Source organism: Vanessa atalanta, chromosome 9 (genome assembly GCF_905147765.1).
Source record: "Vanessa atalanta chromosome 9, ilVanAtal1.2, whole genome shotgun sequence".
Taxonomy (NCBI): Eukaryota; Metazoa; Arthropoda; class Insecta; order Lepidoptera; family Nymphalidae; genus Vanessa; species Vanessa atalanta.
Window position 1 is genome coordinate 2,844,680 of NC_061879.1, and position 25,309 is coordinate 2,869,988.

General features: G+C 38.1%; 2 protein-coding genes across 2 annotated transcripts; both read left to right on the forward strand.

Moving 5' to 3' along the window:
* Positions 1-112: 112 nt before the first annotated feature.
* LOC125066200 (serine palmitoyltransferase 2) lies at positions 113-15,936 on the forward strand. Its single transcript, XM_047674177.1, has 8 exons — positions 113-315; positions 3,458-3,652; positions 13,503-13,657; positions 13,772-13,976; positions 14,258-14,485; positions 14,770-15,001; positions 15,090-15,435; positions 15,779-15,936. The coding sequence occupies exons 1-8, from the start codon at positions 148-150 to the stop codon at positions 15,879-15,881; spliced, it is 1,632 nt and encodes a 543-aa protein (XP_047530133.1). The 5' UTR covers positions 113-147; the 3' UTR covers positions 15,882-15,936.
* Positions 15,937-16,434: 498 nt separating this feature from the next.
* On the forward strand, positions 16,435-25,072 carry LOC125066198 (SID1 transmembrane family member 1-like). The gene is made up of 19 exons (XM_047674172.1): positions 16,435-16,850; positions 17,434-17,503; positions 18,266-18,362; positions 19,136-19,243; positions 19,452-19,588; positions 19,677-19,787; positions 19,878-19,961; positions 20,222-20,398; positions 20,521-20,695; positions 20,847-20,927; positions 21,015-21,295; positions 21,972-22,130; positions 22,325-22,507; positions 22,680-22,797; positions 22,942-23,064; positions 23,167-23,283; positions 23,732-23,852; positions 24,110-24,356; positions 24,905-25,072. Exons 1-19 carry the CDS (start codon positions 16,765-16,767, stop codon positions 25,037-25,039), a joined length of 2,610 nt encoding a protein of 869 aa, XP_047530128.1. The 5' UTR covers positions 16,435-16,764; the 3' UTR covers positions 25,040-25,072.
* The last annotated feature ends 237 nt before the right edge of the window (positions 25,073-25,309 follow it).

A 25,309-nucleotide genomic window follows, 5' to 3' on the forward strand; every position in this document is an offset into this window, starting at 1 on the left:
AAGGGTATTCTTTGTAAGGAGAGTACGTTTAAAATTGAAATAAATTAACAGCATAGTTATCGCTTAATGCTTTTATAATTTTACTGAATACTTTAAATAAATATCACTGATTGAGTGATTGCAAGATTAGATTCCCATTCCACAAGGATGGCGGCTGCTAAAGTGAATGGTTGTGTTTCATTAAATGAAAGAAGTTCAGCAAGTGAAAACATAAAATGTGATAATAGTGACAAAAACATTGAAAACGGAAAAGTTCACCACGGTTTAAATGGTTACGAGAAATCTAAACTTAAGCATACTTCAAATGGCTTTAATGTAAGTTGAATGTTTTATTAATAAATAAGGTTAACATCGAAGATTGCCGGTGCTTGTAATTTCTCTGTTCTGGTGACAGGGCTGACACGCCCCAATTGAACAGTGACCTAACGTGGTGTGACCCACTAAACTGATACTTTGTAACATTTCAAAAATTGATTACCAAGGCCACTTTAATAACTGATTGTTGCTATCGGCAACCAGTATCATTATAATGTTTTTAATTAGAATTTACTTTCAGCTAAAATTAGAATATATAAGTTTTAATTAATATATTTTATTATTATATTAATGGTGACTAGATTAATCCATAAAATCAATTCAAAATTCGGGCAGATATATTAAAACTAAAACAAACTATCTATACCCGTAGGTATATCTTACGAAACAAATTGTAACTATTGTACGAAACAACCTTAAAAATATAATAAATCGTAGTTTAACTCGTCTACATTAATAAAAAACCTACTGTTAGTTATCTCCAGAAAAAGTGTTTCCGTTAGATGTAAAATAAAATAAAAAATAATGTATAAATAATATTAACAACTGAAAGTATATTTTATAATTCAACTCGTTAAAACTTTTATACTCAAAATATAAAACATTACATTATTTAAAATATATTTAAAATCTTTCCATTAACCTTGCACAATATACAGCAATAATTACTTCAAATCTCAACCAGTAAATGTACAGCACTTCTCATTTATGTTTAAAATTTTCAAAAGATTTGTAATTAAGTTAACATCTATAATAGATGGATAAACATCAAGAATGCTTTCTTTTTTTAAAATTAATATATGTATTTTATTCTTAGCAAATCCTATATAGACAGTTTTGACCAATAGAACTTCCCAGTGTCTGCCGCACTAGACATGCTCTAGAGTATCGGTTACTAGTTTATATTACATTGCTATGACTTCAACTGTTTTTTAGTTTTTGCAGAAATTATCAAGACCCTGTGAGAGACGTATGTGGTTAGTAACTATTAAATGATGAATAGACGTGTACTATTATTTTAGTGTCATTATACTAGTCACGAGATCTTCAAAACTATAAATCAGATTGACATTAAATTTTTCATAGTTACTCCTTAGGCAATGTAGACTCCCACTAAAAAAAATACATCAAGGGAGACAAATGGGTTACGTCATGTGTATGAATTTTACCCATACGAATTTGAAATGTTCAGCCAAATTATAATAAAGCTGTTCGACCATGATATTTGAAAGAGTCTCTTAACATTATATAGCCCATTTATTGAGAAAGGATAAGACTATATAACAATATGTTTCGTTAATGGTGGAAGAGCAGTACTCTCTAGTCATTTATCTCCTTACACCTTTTTTTAAGAAAGTTTGAGTTTGAGAAAACCTGCAAGTTTATGGCGGGTTGTTATAAACAATTATTACAATCATTTTATTATTTCTAAAATCCATTTTATTGTTTTGCAAGCTGTGTGTAGCAATGGATTTTTATTCTTTCAATTATTATTTGGGGTTTACGTTTTTGCAGACACTTTAAGAAAATAATACGCATTTGGTTTACATTTAAAATGGCTAGTTTTTCCACACCTTATATGTGTATGTTTATTTTTTTTTTTTTTTTCTCTTTATTTTGACACAAACAGTCATTAATCTAAAAGTACAATGATCTAAAACTAAGTAACATAAAGACAAGGAGTGTCCAAACTTGAATACATTTAGAATATACATATATATTTTAACAACATCAGTTTGAAAAAAGTGGTGAAAGTCGTCTAAACAGAAATGATACATACCTTAAACTATTTAATAGAGAACAAGTAAATAAGAAATTATATAAAAAATAATTTTAGTCACTAATACTTTTAAAAAAAAAAATATATACTTCTGTTTCAGCCTCGTTACCTGTCTAAAATATATAAGTTGGCAATGTATAAACTGACTCCTCTATCCTGTGCCTCGGAAAGCAAATCAAGACGTTGGTCCTGCGCTTAAACTCTTTCCTGTCCTCTATTTATTGTACCATCGTAGTACGAGTGTGTACTTGTATTTGTGCAGACACTTGACACTATAATACGTATATCAGTTAGCCGAGACTGGCCGCCATGTTAGAGATTGATTTTTTTTTACGGTATAGTTTGGCGGACGAGCATATGGGCCACCTGATGGTAAGTGGTCACCACCGCCCATATACAATGACGTTGTAAGAAATATTAATCATTCCTTATATCGCCATTGCACCACCAGCCTTGGGAACTAAGATGTTATGATGATGATGTCCCTTGTGCCTGTAGTTACAATGGCTCGCTCACACTTTAACCGGAACACAACAATACTGAGTAATTGTTTGGCGGTAGAATATCTGATGAGTGGGTGGTTGCCACCACCAAGTAAAATTTCATTTGCTATCCCATGGGATTACGAAGTGCACTTGCGTTTATGCTGACACTTGACACTATAATATATCAGTTAGCGGGAATAGCCGCCGTGATTGATCTGGAGGATATAATATATCCGTTGGCTAGTCTCGCTGGAAACTGACCGCCGTATCCGTGATTGGTCTGATGGACATCAGCGTCATCGTTTTGTTTGGTCAGATCGATGATTATCTGAATTGTAATGTTGCAGAAACTGTAATTAACCAGTTTCTGTCCGGTGTCTAGCTCTCGTTTATAATAATTTTCGCGCCTTTTTTTAAATTATATTTATAAATATATTAAAAAAATTAATTTCATATTTACGTAGTATGTTGATATTTATGTAAGTCATATAAATGTCCTCATTGAATTACGTAATTATATTTGTTTTCCCCATGTAAGTCCCATCGGTCGGTCTTCCTTATTTTTATCCTCAACTTATATAAAGACATCATCATCCCCACCTACAGTGATTAGCGCTGGCGGTTAGTGAGCAGCGTCATTCGAGTACCATAAGAATATCGGCACAGACGAATCTAAAGAAGTCTGTTTTACGCACAGTTGGGTGAGATCAGGCGAAGGTTAAACTTTTTCTTATTTTTTTTTTGTTGGAAAAGTCGAATTAAACACTATACGGTAATAAACTAATGAATATTATTATCCAGTATGATGTAAGCGTTCCCATGTATACCCATCGATCGAAGGCATTTTATATGAGTTAGTTTTGTTATTTATCCTCAGAAAATGGCGACGTTCGGCAGGGAGAGCGCGCCATGGATGGATTGGTCGCAGCACGACATCTTCCCGGGCTCGTTCGAGAAGTGCTCGCTGCTGACGGCAGCGCTGACGCACATCGGCCTCTACATCCTCATGTTCCTCGGCTTCGTTAACCAGCTGCTGTTTAAACCCAAAGTCGCCACGGAGAGGAACAGAGAAGTAAGTGTCTTCTATATTATATTAGATGTCTTCAAACATTTTTGCAAACATGTATTATGTTTATTGGTTTAGTAGTTTTCCAGTTAGGCATTACAACCTCCTTTGATTTATGAGTATAGAAAATAAAAACGAAAATCTTAAAATTGGAATTGACATATTACGATAATAAAAAAAAAACAAATCTGTTCAGCCTTGTATAGATTTTTTAAAGACGTGACGATAGTTCTTTATTAATTTGAACAATAGGCTTGTTTCCACTAATAATAAATCGGATGGCTTTGAGTTTCTAATGATTAACCATGATAATTAGTAAATAAAAAAACAACTTTTCTACAAAAATAATAAAAGATTAATTATATTTTTGGAAAATAAAATCGACAAAATGAGGCATTTAATCACGTGACATTAAACACCAATCAGAGTCGCGTGACGTCACACCTCGCGAAACAAGAGTGGAACGCTACGTTGTTGCTATCAATTATCATTATGGCAGATAAACTGGGGGTACTACTTGGTTCTGGATCTTTCAGACACTCTGCGATTATTAACAAACTTTGTTTTTTCAACATATATCGTCTTGGCATTCGAACTTCGTTGGTATACAACCTGGTTTCATGCGCACTTGTGTCTTTACCCATAATATGATACTCTGTATAATTAGTCATATCATTTGGCAACTAAAAAAATAAAAAGCGTTTGAATTATTACATTTTATAAAACGAAAGTAATATTTTAACTCAAACAAATCATAAAATCCTATTCTAGTCCTAACATTTTATAGGTTATGTGTGATATATTATATTTGCTAAATTCATTTCTTTTACTATACATTTATAAATAGATATATCAAGTTGTATTTAATACTTACATCGAAATGATCTTCACAGAAATAAATTGTGGAATTAGTTGACAAAATAAGAGCATCTTGCCTCCATGCCATTTAACCACTTTATTCGTATTTATTTATTGTTTGGTACGTATATGAATAATTTGTCTGGCGTTTTTATCGTTGTACTTTCACATTGGGGCACCATACAGTATTTATAATACGAGGAATTCATTATTTATTAAAAAACACAATTGACTGTCATACACAAACACGGCTGTTTCGCGAGGTGTGACGTCATTCAAGACGCCATGACAATCTTGGCCTTTTTCGCGGTCAATTTCAAGTTCATTTCTAAAAACTCAAAATACTAACTTAAAAAACGTATTTTTCTTAAAATAGTATATTTTTGGGGTGAAATAGATGCTAAGCTATAGTTTTAAACTAATTTCCAAATTTTGTCAACTAGCCTATTACTATTGAGCTTTAAAATGTAGTATGTATTTACATAATATAAAAAAAAATTACGTCTTAAAAAATCTTTTGTTGTTAAATTGCTTGATGTTATTATGGGTAGATGTTGGGAAAATATGTTTACATTGTGTAAAACTATTTTCCTTTAAGTTGGGTTTTCCGCATTGTTCTATTTAAGTCATCGATTACTTGAGCAAAATATATATTAAATATAAAGTATTTTTGTAGCGGTGCTTACTTAAATATATATGTGTATTTAATTATTATGTACAATTAAACTATAGTTTTTCAAAAAGTCTGAATTTCTGTATAAGAAGAAAAAAAATAGTTTATACATGATTCATATTTTACTAAAAGCTGTAAAAATGTGTATAGAAAGACATATAATAATAATCTACTGTTAGGTATAAAATGTGTCTGTGTTTGCGGGCATGTATATCTGTGTGTGTTGTAAATATCATTAATACTCCACCATTAAGTCTAAATCTTTAGGTTAATTTTAACTACGTATTGAGGCAAATATTTCCTTATAGATTTATCCAAGCAATGCATGGTCCTACAATTCTACCTTGTAGAACACCGTATAATGTATTTGATCAACGTCTAAATGCTTTAAAGCCTTCGAAAAGCGCAACTCTAATTCCAATGTTTCAATTTTGTCACAAGTATCGGGATATAGCGATCTAAATACATTATTAGATTAGATAAGTACTTAATATCCGACCACCAGTTTCTTCCGCAGCGATCATTTTTGGTTAAACGTAATTTGGAAACGGTTGAATCTTATTATTATTGTAAAATATTATTATAATATTAATAAATTATTTATGCAAATTATATAGCTTAGAAGATAACTTATACAATTTATTGATTATCATACCAGAGTTGATCAGTAATTTTTAAATGTCGTCTCTGACACCGCACTTGGTAATCGGTTTAATATATTGTGTATGGGCATGTCTTAGTGGCCATACCATTCGGCATAACGCCTTCTTGTAGCGACGTTCCCCATGTACGCGTTGCGTGTATACATATTTAATATTATAAATGCGAAAGTAACTCTTACATTTTCACGCTTAAACCGCTGACCCCATTTAGATAAAAAAATATGGAGATTGTTTGAGTCCCGGAGAAGGACTTTTTTATTACCTATATATTTATAAATTTCGCTCAGGTAAAGTCGCAGGTTCAGCAAGTATTATATACTGCGTCGTAAAGAACAGATTAGCGATTCTTTCAATTCTATTTTGATGCTGCACATCGAAAGCCATATTTATTTTAATTTTTTTAACAATGACTTTGCCTCTTTAGTCCTTTTAATCGCAATATTTCTTTGTGGCATGTATAGGAATGGATTTTTCAGAACAAGGTTTGTATTAATTATGTCTGGCTGAATTAAGTGCACTAGTTTTGGTTAAAAATATGCAGACTTAATTTAATGGGTATGTGTCGCGCAATATCCTCAATATAAAAGATAATTGCACTTCCAATCTTAGGATCGTTTATTTCATTCTGTATAGTAATGAAACTATTCATGGATACACACACGTGTCACGCCACGTGAATATTTCTTTATTGAATTGATTTTTTAAAACAATTACATAGTTAGGCAAAAATATCCGTGGAATTTCTTTCGACTATTCTTCTCACGTCGTCTGTATTTTAGTGTAAAGCTTCCATATTGATTTAAGGAATTCGAATCTCACATTGAATCGCCGTGTAGTTTTTTCGTGAAGTAACGAGGATAAGCGAATCTCATTGCGATTAAAACTTGTGATGCACGAGAGCTTACCGATAACGAAGCGAAGTGTCTCTAGCTTCGCTAAGGCTTTGGCTGCATACGTTGCGACAACGAGAATATTGACGTTATATGTGCGTCCCAAGCATTACGGATAGTAAATATTGCTCGAATAGTCACGTCTTCTGCAGTAGTTTTTGGACTTATTTTACACGTTTGGACGTATGTACAAACTTCATTATTGGGTTCAGTGGTTTGGTCGTGAAAGTGTTAACAGACAGACAGAGTTACTTTCGCGTTTATAATATAAGAATAGATTAAAAGTTTTGCTTCTTTCTTCTGCTTCTTTTTGTCTTGTAAATCTGTATTTGTATCATAAACGTAGTTAGCAGTTTTTTAGAAGCATATTAAATATAATTTGTATAAAATCCTCTCGTTTCTATAGATTTCTTTGAAACGTTCTTAACTTTGAAGTTCGCGCTAATATGTTCCCATATATGTTCCCATTTCAGTTACCTAGTAGCGTCAAATCGTTTTCAAATCGATGAATTATGAGGTGTTCGACAGACGAAGCAATAGTGTTAGTTGATAGCTGGATCTTATATTCAGAACATTTTTAGATTTTTCAATATGGATTTCATTTCCTCTTTAAAACTACATAACTCTAGCTTAAATTTAAAATATATTCCATTTCATCAAAGTGTATGTGTCTTCAGACAGGAAGAAAAATAGACTTAAGGGTGATAATATTACATATTCATAATTTCATATGAATTACAGTGAGATTTGAATGTTCAGATTTAAAGATTGTTTTATTAATTTTAATAATAAGCAGTCATTAATTATTATAAATAAAACGATAAATTAATTTCAAATTAAGAATTAGGTATAAAGTTTTATAATTTTTTAACATGACGAAGATTAGAATAATTGTGCCCAATATGAGATCGAGCAACTAAAAACGTTTGACCTCGACAAGTTGACGCACAAGTTAATTAAACAAAGTCCAGCTAATAACTTGGTTTGTTAAAATCAGATGAATGTTTATGTAATGACGAACGATATTCATAACATTTTAATTTTTTTTTTACATTTGGTACGATACATTTGCTCAAGATGACTATTTAAGATAATTTTTTCTATATGTAATTAGTAATATATAATAGTATTATATGTTATAGTTTTAGGCTGTAGGCTGAAGGACATGAGAGGAAATGTAGGAGAGACAATCCTCCGACTTCGACTAAGGCCGTTGTCTAATTGTACAAAAAAAATTGTATATCGCGTACCTCGTTGGTCTAGTGGTTGGATAAGGCCGGAGCCGATAAAATCTTATTGCGTTTTTCTACTGAAAAAATCTCAGTAGCTGACCGGAGTTTTGAAGATTGAAGTGTGTACACTCTCGTGCATAGGAAAGCACGTAAATCTGTTTGTTCTGCGTTTGAACTAGTTCCGGTCGTGGCGCATTTGCTGTCCCACAGGAATATGAGAGTGTGCACTTGTACTCTATAACATGTCCGGCGTAGTAGGATGGTTGACTCTTTTGAGATTGGCCGTCGTGGCCGTAATCGGTCAGGACGTAGTCATCATTATACAAACGAAAACTACACGAAAAGTTTGTAGGTAAGATTGGTATATCTCGAAAATTCCCACGGAGATCTCGGAGGACACGTCTGTTTCTACAGTTAAGTCCGGTAACCGTTATTATATTTAAAAACTGAGAAACAAATGAAAGATAACTGAAGTTTAATATTGTCACACGTTCGTAATTTCTAGCAAAACTCGCCAAACGTCTGACTACGTTATACGTTGAATTATATAGTATGATGATGTTTAACCAAGAACCTTATCTGAAATAGAAAAATATAACATAATTAAAAATTATAGTTAATCCTTAATTATAGTTATACAGGTGTTTAACCCTATACATATCAATCTCAAAATATACTTTATTCACTTTTACAAGCACTTTTGAATCGTCATTTAACAAACTATATATAGTAAAGCTAACATCGATTCGGAATGTAGATTCTACCGATAAGAACCGTCAAAAAACTCAGTAGTTACTCATGACTGACACAGTGTAGGTAATATGACAAATGAATTATAATATATATATATATATATGTATAAAAATATATATATAACTCATTATTTAAAAAAAGATTACAGGGTTAAATTATTTTATCGTGCGAAGTCGGAGTGAGACGTGTTAAGAAAAGGCGATTACTTGACAAACATACGATTTGTAACATGAGTCCTTAGCTCTTAGCTTAGCAATTGTGACGTCATCCACTCTTTAATTAAACTGATTACTTTTCCTTTTGTACGTAATCGACATATTGCTCATCACAGATTTGAACTTTTTATCTATATAGATAAAAAGTGAATAATTATAACGGAAGACAGATTTACGTGTAATTCGTGGACTGATCAGGGCTTGATCGTAAGTTTAGGCTAGGCTAGGCTAGGCTTACACTAGTGTAAGCCCACACTACTTAGGGGCCCACCTAAGACATATCTGAACGTAGACTTGAATTTAATTGGTTTGATTAATTGCAGGACTCGCAGGGCTGCAATTAATCTTTCTAATAATTCTTTCGCATTATCGTCTATTTTTGACTTTGACTTAGCTGGGGCCCCCTTGAATCCATGGGGCCCTGGGCTGAAGCCCAAAAAGCCATATGGTAGATCCGGCCCTGGTATTGAGAGTATATATTTATCTATATGTACTAATATTATACTATATGCAAATCCACTGCACCGAATTTGATAAAATTATATATATCTAAAACCTACGACCCTGTTCAATGATAGAAATAACGATAAAATATATTAGACAGATACCTTTGTGTTTTCTTTGGTTTGACTTTAGGTATTTTTGTTTTCAATTTGAATTATTTTCCATACCTATATAATATAAGCTTATTCGTTCTTATTGTAAAGTAAATTGTTTCTTTGTAACGTACATTATACATGTTTTTTTTTTTATAGCATTGCTTGGCGGACGAGCATATAGGCCACTTGATGATAAGTGGTCACTACCTCCCATAGACAAAGGCGCTGTAAGAAATATTAACCATTCCTTACATCACCTATGCGCCACCAACCTTGGGAACTAAGATGTAATGTTCCTTGTGCCTATAATTACTGGATCACTAACCCTTCTAACCGGAACACAACAATACAGAGTACTATTATTTGGCGGTAGAATATCTGATGATTGGGTGGTACCTACCCAGACGGGTTTGCACAAAGCCCTACCACCAAGAAAAACATCCTATATTTTATTCGAAATATGGCCGTGATTGTACAGTTGCCTCGGTGACAGGTGCAAGAAACGAGCACAATAACAAGAAAGGTATAATCGTGATTAAAATAAATATCTTTGTCTATTTATATAAATCTGAGCATTTTGTTTATTTAATCGCGCTTATCTCTGGAAGATAGCTTAATTATTTAGAAGTGTCATAGACTCAACATCACGCTACCGCGTGGCGGAGGAATTTGTAATTACCAACGTAATTACAAATATTTCCAATAGTATTATATCATTTCACACGCGATTTAGCAAAGTTTCTCTCGGACTATTTCAGCGTCTGTGACGCGACAATGCTCTATTCAATACTTATGAACTCGTAACTCGCAACCGTAACATTTCTGCCCGAGAGTTGATAAGATATTGCGATAACAGAACATTAGTCATGTATGTATGATGTATCAGATAAGCTTATCTAGACAATTAGTATTTTGTGCCCCGGAAGTATACTAATTAATTCTATTGACCAAAAGTCCGTCTGCTGTTTTAGTATTATTTAGTTAAAGCTTGAACGCTTAAGTAATTACTGCTATTGCTGAACATTGTTAATATATTTTGACAGATTATTACCTAGCACCAGCTTAGGGGGGCGTCGAACTGAGCGGCTGCTCGAGGCGCGGGTTTAGCATGACCGCCCAGGTGCAGTGCCTGCAGGGCGCCCGAGTGCCTTAATTTAATATAATATCTATCGATCTAATAAAAAAAAAGTATGCGATGCATTTTAATTTTAAACGAATATGAAATTGTACCAAATATCAAGGCCGGACCTATTAATACCATTTATCATTTAAATTATAACTTAGCTTCCAAATCGCCATCAAAATCTTTATCTTTATCACTATATGAGCACGACACGTTCTTCTTTTTCAAACGTTTGGCGGGAATGGATTTAACGTTAGGCCCGTGAGACGTGCGAAAAGTTCGAGTGATGAAATTTTAACAAAATCTTATATATAAAATATATTAGATATTACATATATTCATTGTATATGGTCATCGAAACTCTATCAATTTCATTTGAAAAAAGAATAACTTCTGACTTTGATGCGGTTGAATCTATATACCGAACAGATGGCAGCTTAAAATTTAATTCTATTCCGTAACATCAAGATCCATAAGTGCGAATATCTATAAGAACTAATTTAAATGCATATCTTGTACATGGTGGATTACAAAGTCTTGAATTGATTCAATCACACAACGATAGATAATACTCACCTGCCCTTCGACGCATTGCCAGATATCGAAACTGATTGTGTATAGATTCCACATATACACACAAATATAGCACATATCATTAATTATATCTGCGCCTTAATAGTAATCTATACAATTCTTTCGAAAATGGTACCATGCGAGCAAAATTAAAATCAAAAATCGTATCTTATTTTTAAGTCCGCCTGGGGAGGAGTGGGGTACCATCATATATTCTACTGCCAAACAGTAATGTTTTGTATTGTGGTGTTTCGTTTTGAAGGGTGAGTGAGCCAGTGTTGATGTCGCATTTATAAGGCCCATATGTAAGGTATGGTTAATATTTAAATTATATCGGGGAGGAGTGGGGTACCATCATATATTCTACTGCCAAACAGTAATGTTTTGTATTGTGGTGTTTCGTTTTGAAGGGTGAGTGAGCCAGTGTTGATGTCGCATTTATAAGGCCCATATGTAAGGTATGGTTAATATTATATATTATAAAGGTATGGTTAATATTTAAATTATATCCCTTACGGAGCCAATGTATATGTGTGATGTTGACCACTTACCATTAGATATTTTATATAGATCAAAATAATGTACTACATTATTGTACACCTTAAAAAGGTCTTCAAAAAAATCCGAGGTGGTTCATGTCTATCTCATAGGGACAACCCACAATAACAATTTTGTATCCTTTACTTTTTACGAGATATAATGGCTTATTTCTAAAGCGATTTTAAGCAATACAGTATTAATCCTTATCCAATTAAGTACCTTAAATACATTGTGCATTTAATATAGATCAATAAGGCTCTTTACAGCATGTAATTTAAATGAATATTTTCAAAAATATTAAAGATTTAAAATGCAGGGACATAGCGGTTTGTCTAATACAAAAAAGGCTGTGAACGTTGTAAGTCATTATGTAGTAGATTTAGCATCAGCATTGCACCCGTTCGAAGCCGGGGCGGTTCGCTAGTTAATTATAATAAATAAAATAATCTTAGGATATTATCTTAAATGAGAAAGTATATTATCAATGTTTTTTTACCTCGTCCCGATAAACTTTGTACATATCGTAATTAATTTTATATAATGTTCTTATATTAAAATTACTTTATATATTTAATAGCTTTGCCCTCATTATATATTATTAATATATAACATGATGGATGGTGTGTTAATGACAAACTACATAATATACCTAGAATTTTAAGCTTGTTTGCTATAATACAGTACTCTTTATTAATATTTATTGTAGGTTTTATTTAAAATAAAATGACTTACATTTAATGACTTCCGTGGTGCATTTTATCAAATACTTCGTAGAAATTGTTATCGTTTGTTCAGTGTCATATTTCTTCTCAAGTTATCGACTGATCTGATGACAAAAATTGTTTAGATGTTACTATATTTTTATTTAACCGCCCTATAGATTACTATTGCACTATATATTTACTATTAGCATAGTAATAATATGATGCAAATAGAACAGTCTATTAGCAAAACTGTAATGGTTTAAATGCTATAATGTAGGTAATGAACTGAAACCGGCTAAACCTAGTCCACATCAACCCCAAAAAGATGCAAGTTTGTGCGTTAACCGCCAAAAAAACACCATTCGTCGTTTATCCACGATTTGAGAACATTCCGATAGCCACCACGGCTAGTATCGGAATACTTGACGTTGATATTTCGAGCCTCGTTCAGTTCCGCGGTCAATTGGAAGGCAAAGCCAAATTGGCATCAAAAAAGGTCGGTGTGCTCAACAAGGCAGGACAGTATTTCACGTCGGCCTATCGCCTAAGACTATACAAGGCGCAAATTATCGACGATCAAGCCCTTTCTGATCTGTTCGATCCTTTGGCTCTGCGTAGAGATTTTGGATCTCTCTGCATCTTCTACCGAATCTTCCACGGAGAATGTTCCGAGGAATTGTTTGGATTAATCCCAGCAGTTGAATTTCACCTTCGGACATCTCGTCAAAATTATAAATTTCATCCGCACCACCTAGATGTCCGAAAATCCACACACACAACAGCGCGATTTTTAAAACATTTTCTGCCTCGCACAACCACTCTGTGAAACCAGCTTTCGCCGGCGGTTTTTCCGATCCGATACGACTTGGGAACCTTCTAAAAAAAAGCGTACTCCTTCCTCAAAGGCCGGCAACGCACGTGCAACCCCCTGGTGTTGCAGATGTCAATGGGCGGTGGTAATCATTTTCCATCAGGTGCTCGTTTGTATACCATAAAAAAAAACTGTTACTTAAGTGAATGCACTTCGTCCGCAGGGCTACGCACCGTTGTACAACCCGTTCGAGCAGTTCTACTCGCGCTACGTGTACAGGCGCGTACGACACATCTTCAACAGGCCCATCTGCTCCACGCCCGGCGCCGAGGTCACGCTGAAGGAGCGCTACACGGACGACTACAATTGGTCATTCGGGTCCGTACGACTACTTCACGATTGACGACTAGAGGGTTTCGCACGGCTCTGAGAGTCGTCCGAGACGCGCAGAGAGCTCTCGCCGCCTCACGAAGCCGTCGCTTCTTGTAACAGATTCACGGGTACGGAGCGGCGCTGCATCAACCTGGGCTCGTACAACTACCTGGGCTTCGCGGCGCCGCAGGGCGCGTGCGCGGACGCGGCGGAGGCGGCGGTGCGGCGCTACGGGCTGGCGCACTGCTCCCCGCGCGCCGAGCTGGGCAGCTCGCGTCTGCACCGCGACCTCGAGCGCACCACGGCCGACTTCCTCGGCGTCGAGGTACCCTGCCCGTTTGTGCTTCTGTTGGGCCTCCGTCCGAAGCTCTTCTTATTTTTTTTTTATGATATATAGTTCATGTTTGTACCACATATTTATTTACTCAATTCGATATCTAGATATTTGATTCAATTGAAAGTCATAGAAACAGTCTCTAATCACCATTGACATGCACGCGAACTGTAGACAAAACAGTCGCCTCACAGAAGTTTTTTTTAGTAAAATTCATTCTTCATTTAAAAGTACATATAGCGATAATCATGTTAGTGAACATTTGTGGGCAGTCGGCGGTGGTGTTCGGAATGGGGTTTGCCACCAACGCGCTGGGGCTGCCCGGGCTGCTGGGCGCCGGCGCGCTGGTGCTGAGCGACGAGAACAACCACGCGTCGCTCATCCTCGGCCTGCGCCTCGCGCACGTCACGGTGCGCGTGTTCCGACACAACGACGTGCGACACCTCGAGCGACTCGCGCGCGCCGCCATCGCCGAGGCGCGCTGGAAGAAGATCGTCATCGTGAGTCTATACTTCACTTTATACTATGCGTGTGGATTACCACACGCATAGTATAAAGTGAAGTACTATCATTAGATAGCGAGCGGTCTAGTGCCATGTAATGTCTAAACATGTTGAAAATAAGCAAACTAACGAAAATAAAAGGCAATATAATAAATTCCTCTTTTTCTAAATATAAAAACTGATATGGTGGATGAGAAAAGGTTAAATATTATTCAGCCTATTTTTCGTTCGTAAACAAGCATCATAAGCATATATAGATTCAGTCCGTCTGTTTTGTTCAGGTGGTGGAGGGCGTGTACAGTATGGAGGGCTCGATCGTGCCGTTGGCTGCTGTGGTTGCGCTCAAGAAGCAGCTCGGGCTGCAGCTGTACCTGGACGAGGCGCACTCCGTGGGCGCCATGGGCCCGCGCGGCCGTGGGGTGACGGACCACTGCGGCGTCGACCCGCGAGACGTGGACGTGCTAATGGGCACCTTCACCAAGAGCTTCGGCGCCGCCGGCGGGTACATCGCCGGTCAGTCTGCTCACGCTAGCTGTTGTTCTAAAAGATTATGTTGAAATGTTAGAGGTCGTTTTTACGATTGAGTACTCTCTGTTCGCAGGCTCGGCCGAGCTCGTGAACTGCGTCCGCGCACAAGGGCACGCCCACGCGTACGCGCACTCCATGGCGCCGTGCGTGGCGGCGCAAGTGCTGGCGGCCATGCGCGCCATCACTTCACTGGAAGGAGTAGCGCGCGTGCGTCGCCTGCGCGACAACACGCACTACTTCCGGCAGCGCCTGCGCGACATGGGCGTGCTGACGTTCGGCCACGAGGACTCGCCCGTGGTGCCCATGCTGGTCTACACGTTCAGCAAGATGGCGGCCACCGTGGAGCGACTCACGGCGCGCGGAGTGGCCACCGTGGGGGTCGGCTTCCCCGCCACGCCACTGAACAAGGCACGCATACGGTGAGCTTCCTTTCACTAGTTAAGTTCTTCTGACCTGATAATGGCTCCCATTCTCAATGGCGGATGACGATCTGCACGTATATGTATTTGAGACTAGTGCACGAGTGTTTGCGGAAATACAAGTCCACTCTCTATTCTCTTACTCACAGAATCCGATTAGACGGCAATCCGACACGACCGGCAAGAATTTAGGTTCGGGACAAACCGCTAACGTTATTTTTTTTGGTAGGGGAATATATATGACGCAACCGACTGTTTAAATTAACCCCGCAATGGAGCGTCCACCTTACTAAAGTAGAATCAGAAGATGGCAATCGACTAATGCTCTTTAAAAATAAAACAGGTTCTGTCTGTCGGCGGCGCACACTCGGGAGCAGCTGGACGAGTGCCTGACGGCCTTGGAGGACATCGTGGACGAGGTTGGCCTGCGCTACTCGCGCCGCTAGCGCCCCGCCGCCCGCCGCCCGCGCCCCGCCGCCCGCCGCCCGCGCCCCGCCCCCCGCGCGCCGCCCCCGCCGCCCGCCTTCGTTGTTATTTCCTAGTATATATGTTATACTCAATAAATTATTTTTTCAAGCTTTTTTCTCTTTTATTTACTGATTTTTCTTACTCGGGCATAAATAATTAAAAACATTAAATCAGATAACAGACCAATATAAATTTAACAGAAAAATGTTTGTCAGATCATAAGCTTACGAAAGGTTATCTACGAGCGGGCGTTGTCGGAGTTTCAACTGACCCACTGACGTATCGCCGAGTTCGGACACTGACATGAAACGATTACATAGTATTCGTAATAAAAACGACGTCCGCAGCATTAAATGCCTAACATACTAGGTATGCCATGTATGCTATACAAATGTATTATATATGTGCGTTTAAAATGATGATTAATGTTTGTGGATCGATAGTGGTGATTTGGGGCAGATAGCCGATATCTGTAGATAAGCCTTACGAGAAATTGAAACGCACCGTGACAACAATAGCAGAGACACGCCTGTTTAGTTCACACGGAACATGTATATTAAAGCTTAGGTCTAGATTTTTTATAATTCATACATAAATATAACTTCATTTAAACTAAAATTAATTCGCAGTATCGCAGTGCGTCGCCGCTTTAACGCTCGACATTTGTGTTCATTTACGAAATATGTCGCCCGTATAAAGTCTACAAAGTTTATTAAAATTTTAACAAAACTGATTATTGCGTAACTCTGTCTTAATAATTCATATAGTTTTACCGATAACTATATAATGTTCACTATGTGAAGTTAATATATTACAAAGACCACGTGCATTGACATTAAATAGGTGCTTAAAAGGAAAGTGATGTTCGTATACAGTGTGTGCTTAGTGTTCTTACTGGTCGGCTGCGCGTGCGCAAACCAGACGACAGTGACGGTCTTGCAATTGCAGTGAGTGTTGCATCCACGCAACTTACCTGATATATTATTTTTGAGTTTAACATATATATCACGAAGGCTTTTCATGTAACGTTTTATATGCACTTTGATTTTAATTTTCCAATGATTGTTTAAATAAATACATAGTCCCCTCCTATGGTCAATCGTACAATAGTTAATTGTTCAAACGTTTGATTGATAATGGGCGGTCGCGGTCCCAGTGATTTACTATCTATTTCGGCGGGTCAAGGATTCGCCGAAATTGCGTATGCCTGTAAAGTTAATTATATTAAAATGATTTCAGTTTAATTGTTTATAGATAAATGAATAAATCTCGTTGTAGAGATAACATTGCTATTAAGAGCAGCTTTAATAATGTCTGATTGGTTGCTTTAAATCATTTCAAACAAAAACCATCAGAATGTGTCGCGATTTTCTCATTTTAATGTATGTAATTATGTTCAAATCTAAAATGTACACGCGATCATAGTAACGCCATGTGCTAACAATAAACATTGTAATACAAAGATTATTATCTTCCGACATCGTTAACTTTGTGTACCGATTTATAAACAGTGCTTATATGTCACTACAGATTAACCTACAATGAAATACACACGCTGCCCATCAATAACTCTATCGAGTACATATTGGAGTTTACGCCGGTAAGTAACTTTCTTTTGTTTCTTTTTTTTTAATAAAATAATTTACATAAAACCTATTCTAAGGAACGATAACCCTATAAAGGAGACATCATTTTTATTTAGAATTTATAAAACTGATAACTTGCTTACATCAGAGTGAGATGACCACAAGGTTCGATTTCGATAAAATACAGGGGGGGGGGGGTTCTGTATGTCACTGACAAAGGATGAAATCTATCTGATATAAGAACAATTAATGTGTCTTACTCTTTAGTTATTTTTTGTAAACAAAACCATATAATTTATCTTAATAGTTCTCTGTTTATGTTTACTTTGTGAATTTACTTTCAAGTACGATATTATATCCTCCGACCTATTGAGTAGATCGAGACTGGAACTACTGAGTTTATTGACTGAATTTATCTCTCCTCGTTATAATCAACTTCCCGAACCGGTGCTAGCTTTACATTCAATACAACACTTACATGATGATTCATATGTCTACTCGGATAAAGAATATTTTAATTTTGATCGATCTCGGTTACTGCTACAACGGCACGTAAAACTAATTGCATAGGAGGTATTACAATATATAAGTATGTACGTATACGCACACATATTCACTGTGGCTGCTGATGGGACGGCAATCCGATACGACCGAAGAGAGTCCCAAGATCTCCTGATGTGCAGCTGTACCAAGCAGCCATTATGCCGATGAGGCAATACTTATAATTTACATTTCAAATAGTCTTATTACATATTAAGATTCCAAATGTTTTGCAGCCGTCGTTGCCGCTAACGGCTCCCAGCTCGGTGTGGGTGCAGAGCGTGGGTGCCGACACTGCGCATCCCGTGCTCGTAACCGCACGGCAGAGAGCTGGTACAATACGCATCACCTTTTTAATCTTACCGCTGTTGAAGTGATATATTAATCGGTGGTAGGACTTTGTTGATATTAATGACATCTGTACTGGCTTGAAGAATTAGTGAGGCAGTGTAGTTATAAATAGACGGTAGTGGTAGGGCTTGGGCGAAGCCCGTCGTGGTAGGTTCCACCCATCATGTATTCTAACGCCAATCTAAACTAAACTCAGTAATATTTTTTCCCGGTTCAAAAGATTAGTGAGCCAGTGTAACTACAGGCACAAAGGAATATAACATTTCAGTTCTCAAGATTGGTGTTAGAAGCTATGATCCAAGTAAACACATCAAGATGATTCTATTGTCAATAAGTAGTAATATATAAAATTTGTAATATATTAAATGAAATAGTTTTATTATAGCTGATTGAATAATAAAAATAAAATAATTAGTCTACGACTACTCCTCAGAACCTACTGTACCTTTAATGACTATTTATTTTTTAAATTAATATGGTATAGTTTTTAGATATGCATTCATAATAAATATATATATAAAAGCGAAATAACACTCACTGACTAATCACGAAATCTCAGGAACTATAACCTAAAAAATTTTGATTTGGCAGGTAGGTTCCTTATAGTGAGACATCCACTAGGAACAGATTTTACAAAACTTCATTTCTAAGGGGGTAATACGGGAGTTGGAAGTTTATGTTTTATAAATAAACACAAACCCGCAAAAGCCGCAGGTCCAGTTGGTTTTATTATATAAATAAGAAAAATCTTTCAGGCGCTGTGACATGGCAGCTGCCGTACGAATCGGACGCGCACACACTATACGAGTTGGAGCGCACGTTATGTCCCGACGACACCGCAGACGCTAGCGGCGAAAATTGTGGTGAGTCCACAGTGTTCTATATTATGATATATTATAATAATAATAATAATATTTATAATGATTTCGAAATTCGAGGCTCATCTACCTCATAGCTAGCCTCAGTTCGATGTGACTACAAGGTACAATATAGAACTGAACTATAAGAACGCACATCCTATCACTCGCATGACATATAAAAAGCAATCCCGACCGATGCGTACGTTCATAGAGGGCCAGTCTCGCAGCTCGTTTTCGCTGCACGTGTCGTCGGCGTGCGCGGCTCCGACATCCGTGCGCGTGCGCGTGTCGCAGCCGTTCGTCTGGGACCTGCCCTTCGCGCGGGCTGTCACAGTCAGTGCCAGTCAGGTATACATTACAATAAGGACCTTAGAAATACGCGAGATTTTGTTGACGCTTAAAAATGAAAAATCGATACGAATTTTTGGGTTCCTAGACCTCACCTCGCGTGACACATTACCAATTCATTGAGGGGCAGACCAGCGTGCGGCTCATAGTATCCTCTGAGAGTGAAGTGTGCGCCACCCTCTCCGTGCAAAACTACTCGGTAAGCGATTCATTGAAATGCCTTCGATTACAATGCATGAATTTTCGATTATATGCATATTAAATTGAATCTCATACGTGTACGTTCCAGTGCCCCATCGCTCAGACGGTGACGGACGTGTCGACGAGCGGGCTTCGGTTAACGATGATGCGCTCGGGCGCAGTGCAACTCTTCGTGAGTCAATTTATTTACTAAGTTGCATCTTTTAAATATACATAAATAACATTAAACATAAGTACATACATAACATTAAACGTTCATTCATGATGTCGCTCGTTATTCGAGTAGAAAATAACTCTAAATAACGTTGTGTAATATATGCTACAAGCGACATTACAATAAAGATCAAAATTTTTAAGTATTAGTGAAAGCGTTTGTGTGCAACGTTTGGAGATCCTCAATAAACAAGTAAACATGTAGAAGCTCGGTTGCAGAGGAGCGAGTATCCGTACGGGTTCTACGTGGTGGCGCTGGTACTGCCGTCGGAGCAGGCGTGCGGCGGGACGGCGGCGGAGGACATGGACTGGCTGTGGGCGGCCGCGCTGCTCGGGGCCGACGCCGCGCGCGCGCGCTCGCTCGCCCGCCACAAGGCCTTCACCATCTCCGTACAGGTCGGACTGCTTTAGCTACTTGTAACTATTAATTTCTATTCATTACCGATTATTATTTAACTAAATCGATAGTCATACATTGACCACGTGTGCCTTTTTTTACCCTACCGATTCTTCGACAGCCGGCTTTAACTCGAGAACAGTACGCTGTGGCTGCGGTGGTGACGTTGTTTCTGTTCCTGTCGTTCTACGTGATTTTCGGTGCGCTCGTGTTGGCGCAGCGCTGGCCGCCCTTCGCTAAGTACGTGCTTCCTAAGGCCGTGCTCGCTTCGCAGACCGTTGCCATCGACGCTAGCGGTATTCTACTACCCGTCCCTAAAATAGCCATTCATATCTGTTATAAACAATACACAATTGTTAATAACCGTATTCGTGATAATATTGTTTAATGTGTTTGAATAGTTGAAAACATTTATAATCGAATCAATCAAACTTCTCTTCATTTTAGCCGCCGAGCAAGCCCTAGACGGTCAATCCGAAATCAGATCTGAAGGAACGACTTCTGCTCGCCTCCGCCGTCGCGGATCGGGTTAGACCTACGAAGATACATATATCAAATCGGTTACTATGCCAATAGAACGTAATCCATGACATAGCAATGTATATGACGTTACAGATGCGACGTTCGACAGTAGCGACAACAGCGACTCCGACGATTCAGACACAAGCGCTCGCCCCCCCATCCCCGCATCCAGCACGCCCGCCGGGACACCTGCCGGCGCAAACCAGCATTCCACCAACGAAAACCATGACAGCACTTCACCTGCTAGGGCCAGCCAAGATAACAGTAACGGCAACCCCATAGGCACGCCGCCGGCAGGTGCGGGCCGGATCACTTCAGACGGCGTTCAAGCCGACGGAACACCTAATACACAAGTCGGCGAAACTGAAATACAAGTATGGACCGACCTTTAGTACTTACATTGATAATATGAAATGCTGTAGGTAAAACAAGCCGTGATTTATTTCCTGACCAAATTAAACATAATAGTGTATAATTGTCACTAATGAGTTATAACGTCTTATTTAAGTTACTATTTACTGATTATTACTACATAATCCTCTGGCATAGACATAGCCTCTGGCGTACTGTCAAATCTAATCAAAGACAATGATATTTTATAACTTTTTTGCTAATTGATTTATTACTTCTAGCACACGAAGAGATTTAGACATAGACAATTTTACTATCATTGTTAATTTAAACAGTAATTCAAAATTCAAAAGTCGTCGCACACTTGTAGAAATTTTCTTTGTTCATTTGTTATATAGAGGATCAAGATTGTTCCGAATCATTATAATTCGGAACTTATTTGATATACTAAATACTTCGTAACCAATTCTACAGAAGAAATTAAACTCGATCTCGATTATTCATTATTAATGTAGTAGTCTTATAGTCGTTCAATTATTGGTTGGACATTGAGTTACGTTCTAAAATTTATAATTTATTTTATCGATCGATAAACAACCCATGCCATACGAAAGTTGCTAGAAATAACTTACTACTTGGCCCCAAAATTACGCTCTGTGGCGCCATTCAATACGTCATATTGAAGCGAGTCTTGCGTAGGGCCCGTTCGGTCTGCCGACGCGGCTGCGGCTGGCGGCGCTGGCGCGGCGCGGCGGCCGCACCCTGCGCGCGCGCTCCGACCGCTACCTCTACACGCTCTACACCGTCGCCGTCTTCTACGCGCTACCCGTCGTGCAGTTCGTCATCGCCTTTCAGATAGTTAGTGTGAACTTTAAATTCACTGCTTCAATGTGTAGAAACCTCGTTCTTCAATCATGAAATTCGCACTGGTGGTCTCATTCGAACCGACTTACGGATGCGACGTTTAATATTTCTTTTTATAGGCCATATGTTTATGCAATCGACTTTTTCGTTTAGAATGTTTACATATTTATTAATTGCTTGACTGTTAGATCCTGAACGTGTCGGGCTCGCTGGACATCTGCTACTACAACTTCCTGTGTGCGCACCGCGCGGGTGCGCTCAGCGATTTCAACCATGTGCTGTCCAACCTGGGCTACTTGCTGCTGGGCGCGCTGTTCCTGGTGCAAGTGCGCCGCCGACGGCTGCGCCGCAAGCGACAGCCGCGACACCAGGTGGGCCGATCATCCATGGCGATGACGTCTCTTTCCAGTCGAAAGACTATTTTTTTAGCACTGTGTACTAGTATACGTGTGTGTATTTGTATATTTTAAGTCTCTGTGGTCTCTCTAAATTAAAAGCCATTACATACATATACAAGTGTATAAAAATGTTGCACGAATGCAGGATTACGGCATCCCCGCGCACTATGGGCTGCTGTCGGCGCTGGGCGCAGGTATGATGGTGGTGGCCGTACTCTCAGCCAGCTACCACGTCTGCCCCAACAGGCTCAACTTTCAATTCGGTTAGTTACATTGATTAAGAGCACCGAACTTTGAAGCAATAACGCATTCAATTAATGAAACAGTTTGAATAAAAGACTTTTTATTGATAATGTGAAAATACGGCACGGTTCCGATGTATAACAATATACTAACGGCGTTCGCAGACACGGCATTCATGTACGTGCTGGCTGTGCTGATCATGGTGAAGATCTACCAGTCGCGACACCCGGACGTCAACGCGCGCGCGCACGCGACCTTCGGCGTGCTCGCCGTGCTCATCGCTTTGGGTGAGTAGCTGTTCTATTGGCCAGCGAAAATATTATACTCGGTCTAATGATAGTGTGAAATTATTGTCATATCATGTCCTAAGTGCGAGGGTGTGTCGACAGTTGTGTGGGGCGTGCTGGATGGCGGGCCGCTGTTTTGGGGCGTGTTCACGGTGTTCCACGTGTTCACCTTCTTGCTGCTCTCGCTGCGCATCTACTACGTGGGACAGTTTCGCCTCGGTACTTTTTTTTTTTAATTAGGAATTTTGTCGGTAATACTCTCATAACCAAATGTTAAATTTGTTTTTAAGCAACGCTTACACTTTTTCTATTGCACAAAATCCTAAGCAACACATAACAATGTAATATAATATTTATTTACAACTTAATCGTCATAAGGAAACGTATATATGAATGCACTATATTGCTACTACTACAGTACTGAAATTTCCATTTCGTGACAAGGCCCTGGGAAAGGTTTCTAGTTAGAAGATTCATAGTTATAAATAATTTATTTAATTAAATTATTTTTACTCGTCGCGTCGTACCCGTTCAGTTAATTATTTTCACAATCATTTAGAAATGCATATTTACACACTTCAAGTTCAATATGAGAAATAAAGCCAACTTAACCCATTAATTAATTAAATAGTTCGACCTTTGACTTATTAATCTCAATCTGTTGCAGAAAAAGAAAGCCTTGCTCAAGCTGCAAGCGAACTACGTAAGGGTTCTCGGCCGTTGTACCGCGCGCGCCTTGTGCTGCTGCTGGTGGCCAACGCGCTCAATTGGATGCTCGCCATTTTTGGGTCAGTGGCCGATTCTGTTAAAATACTAAGATACATTTTTAAATTTATAGCACAATATGTCTTACTCCCGGTAAGAGTAAGAATCCCGAATTTATTGGATGAATACGCATTGAACGAGCACTTCAGAGATCTCGGCATGAGTCGTTCAGGTCTGAACTCGCGACTTCCGGCCAAGTTTCACTCGTTCGATCTTTGACTTTCTCGTAATGGTATACAAAAATATAAACAAAAATACAAATCTAATTCCATAATCGCAGACTCATGAAGCAGGGCAGCGACTTCGCCGGTCACATGCTGCAGGTGCTGCTGGGCAACGCGCTTATGTACATGGTGTTCTACCTGGCCATGAAGCTGGTGCACGGCGAGCGGCTGCGCTGGTACGCGTGGGCGCTGCTGGCGGCGGCGGCGGCGGCGTGGGTGCCCGCGCTGTACTTCTTCCTGTCGGGCTCCAGCGACTGGTCGGCCGCGCCTGCGCTGTCCCGCCATCGCAATCACGAGTGCATGGTCAGTTGCATCCGCGAAGCTCAGCGCTAAAAACTCAAATATATATAAATAAAATACAAATGAGATAATGGTATAAAAAGATGTTTACAGAAGTTTAGTCGAAATGGGATCACTTGTAACTGAAACTGTTATATCGCCTGTTTTTAACGTAAATGGTATTATTTTATACATTAAGTTAAGAATATAACAATTAGTAAAACTTCTATGCCAAAGGAGTAATATTTAGTTTATAGTGTAATCAGTTATTGAATAAGACTATAGCTTTATAGAGGTAATAATACAGCTTACTGGTTTTATTATTTTTTTTACCCGCTTTGAATAATGGAAATCATCCCTAAAGCCTTGTAATCCATCACAATTTGTGTATTAAACCCATATCCAATACAAAACTAATTATCGAAAGCGCGATCTGGTAATATCTATCGAATAAAATTCGATAGATATTACTAACGTATTAAATTACTTTGTATTCTCCTTTTTCAGCTTTTATCTTTGGTAATATCAAATTAAATAGTTTTTTTTTTTTATATACTTTGACTTTTGTTCAGGTGATGCAATTTTACGATTCCCACGATTTGTGGCACATGCTGTCAGCGGTGGCTCTTTACTTATCCTTCAGCGCTCTACTCACGTGGGATGATGGTCTCTCTGCAGTCAAAAGAACCGATATACCAGTTTTCTAACAAATCAGATATTAATAAATCGTTTTTTTTTTATAGAATTTCTGTTTTATTTTCATAACCCTGATTATTTTAAACGCAACTAAATAAATTCTATTTAATTAAACATTAGTATTTTATTTTTAATTAATAAATACTTAAGAAATAAAATATCGTCATTATGGAACACTGACCTGAGTTAAAAATTATTACATTCTCATGGGATGGTTGTGATTGGCGGATGATTATGTGAGCTGAATAATAGCGAAATCGGTAACAGTTACTGTATTGTAC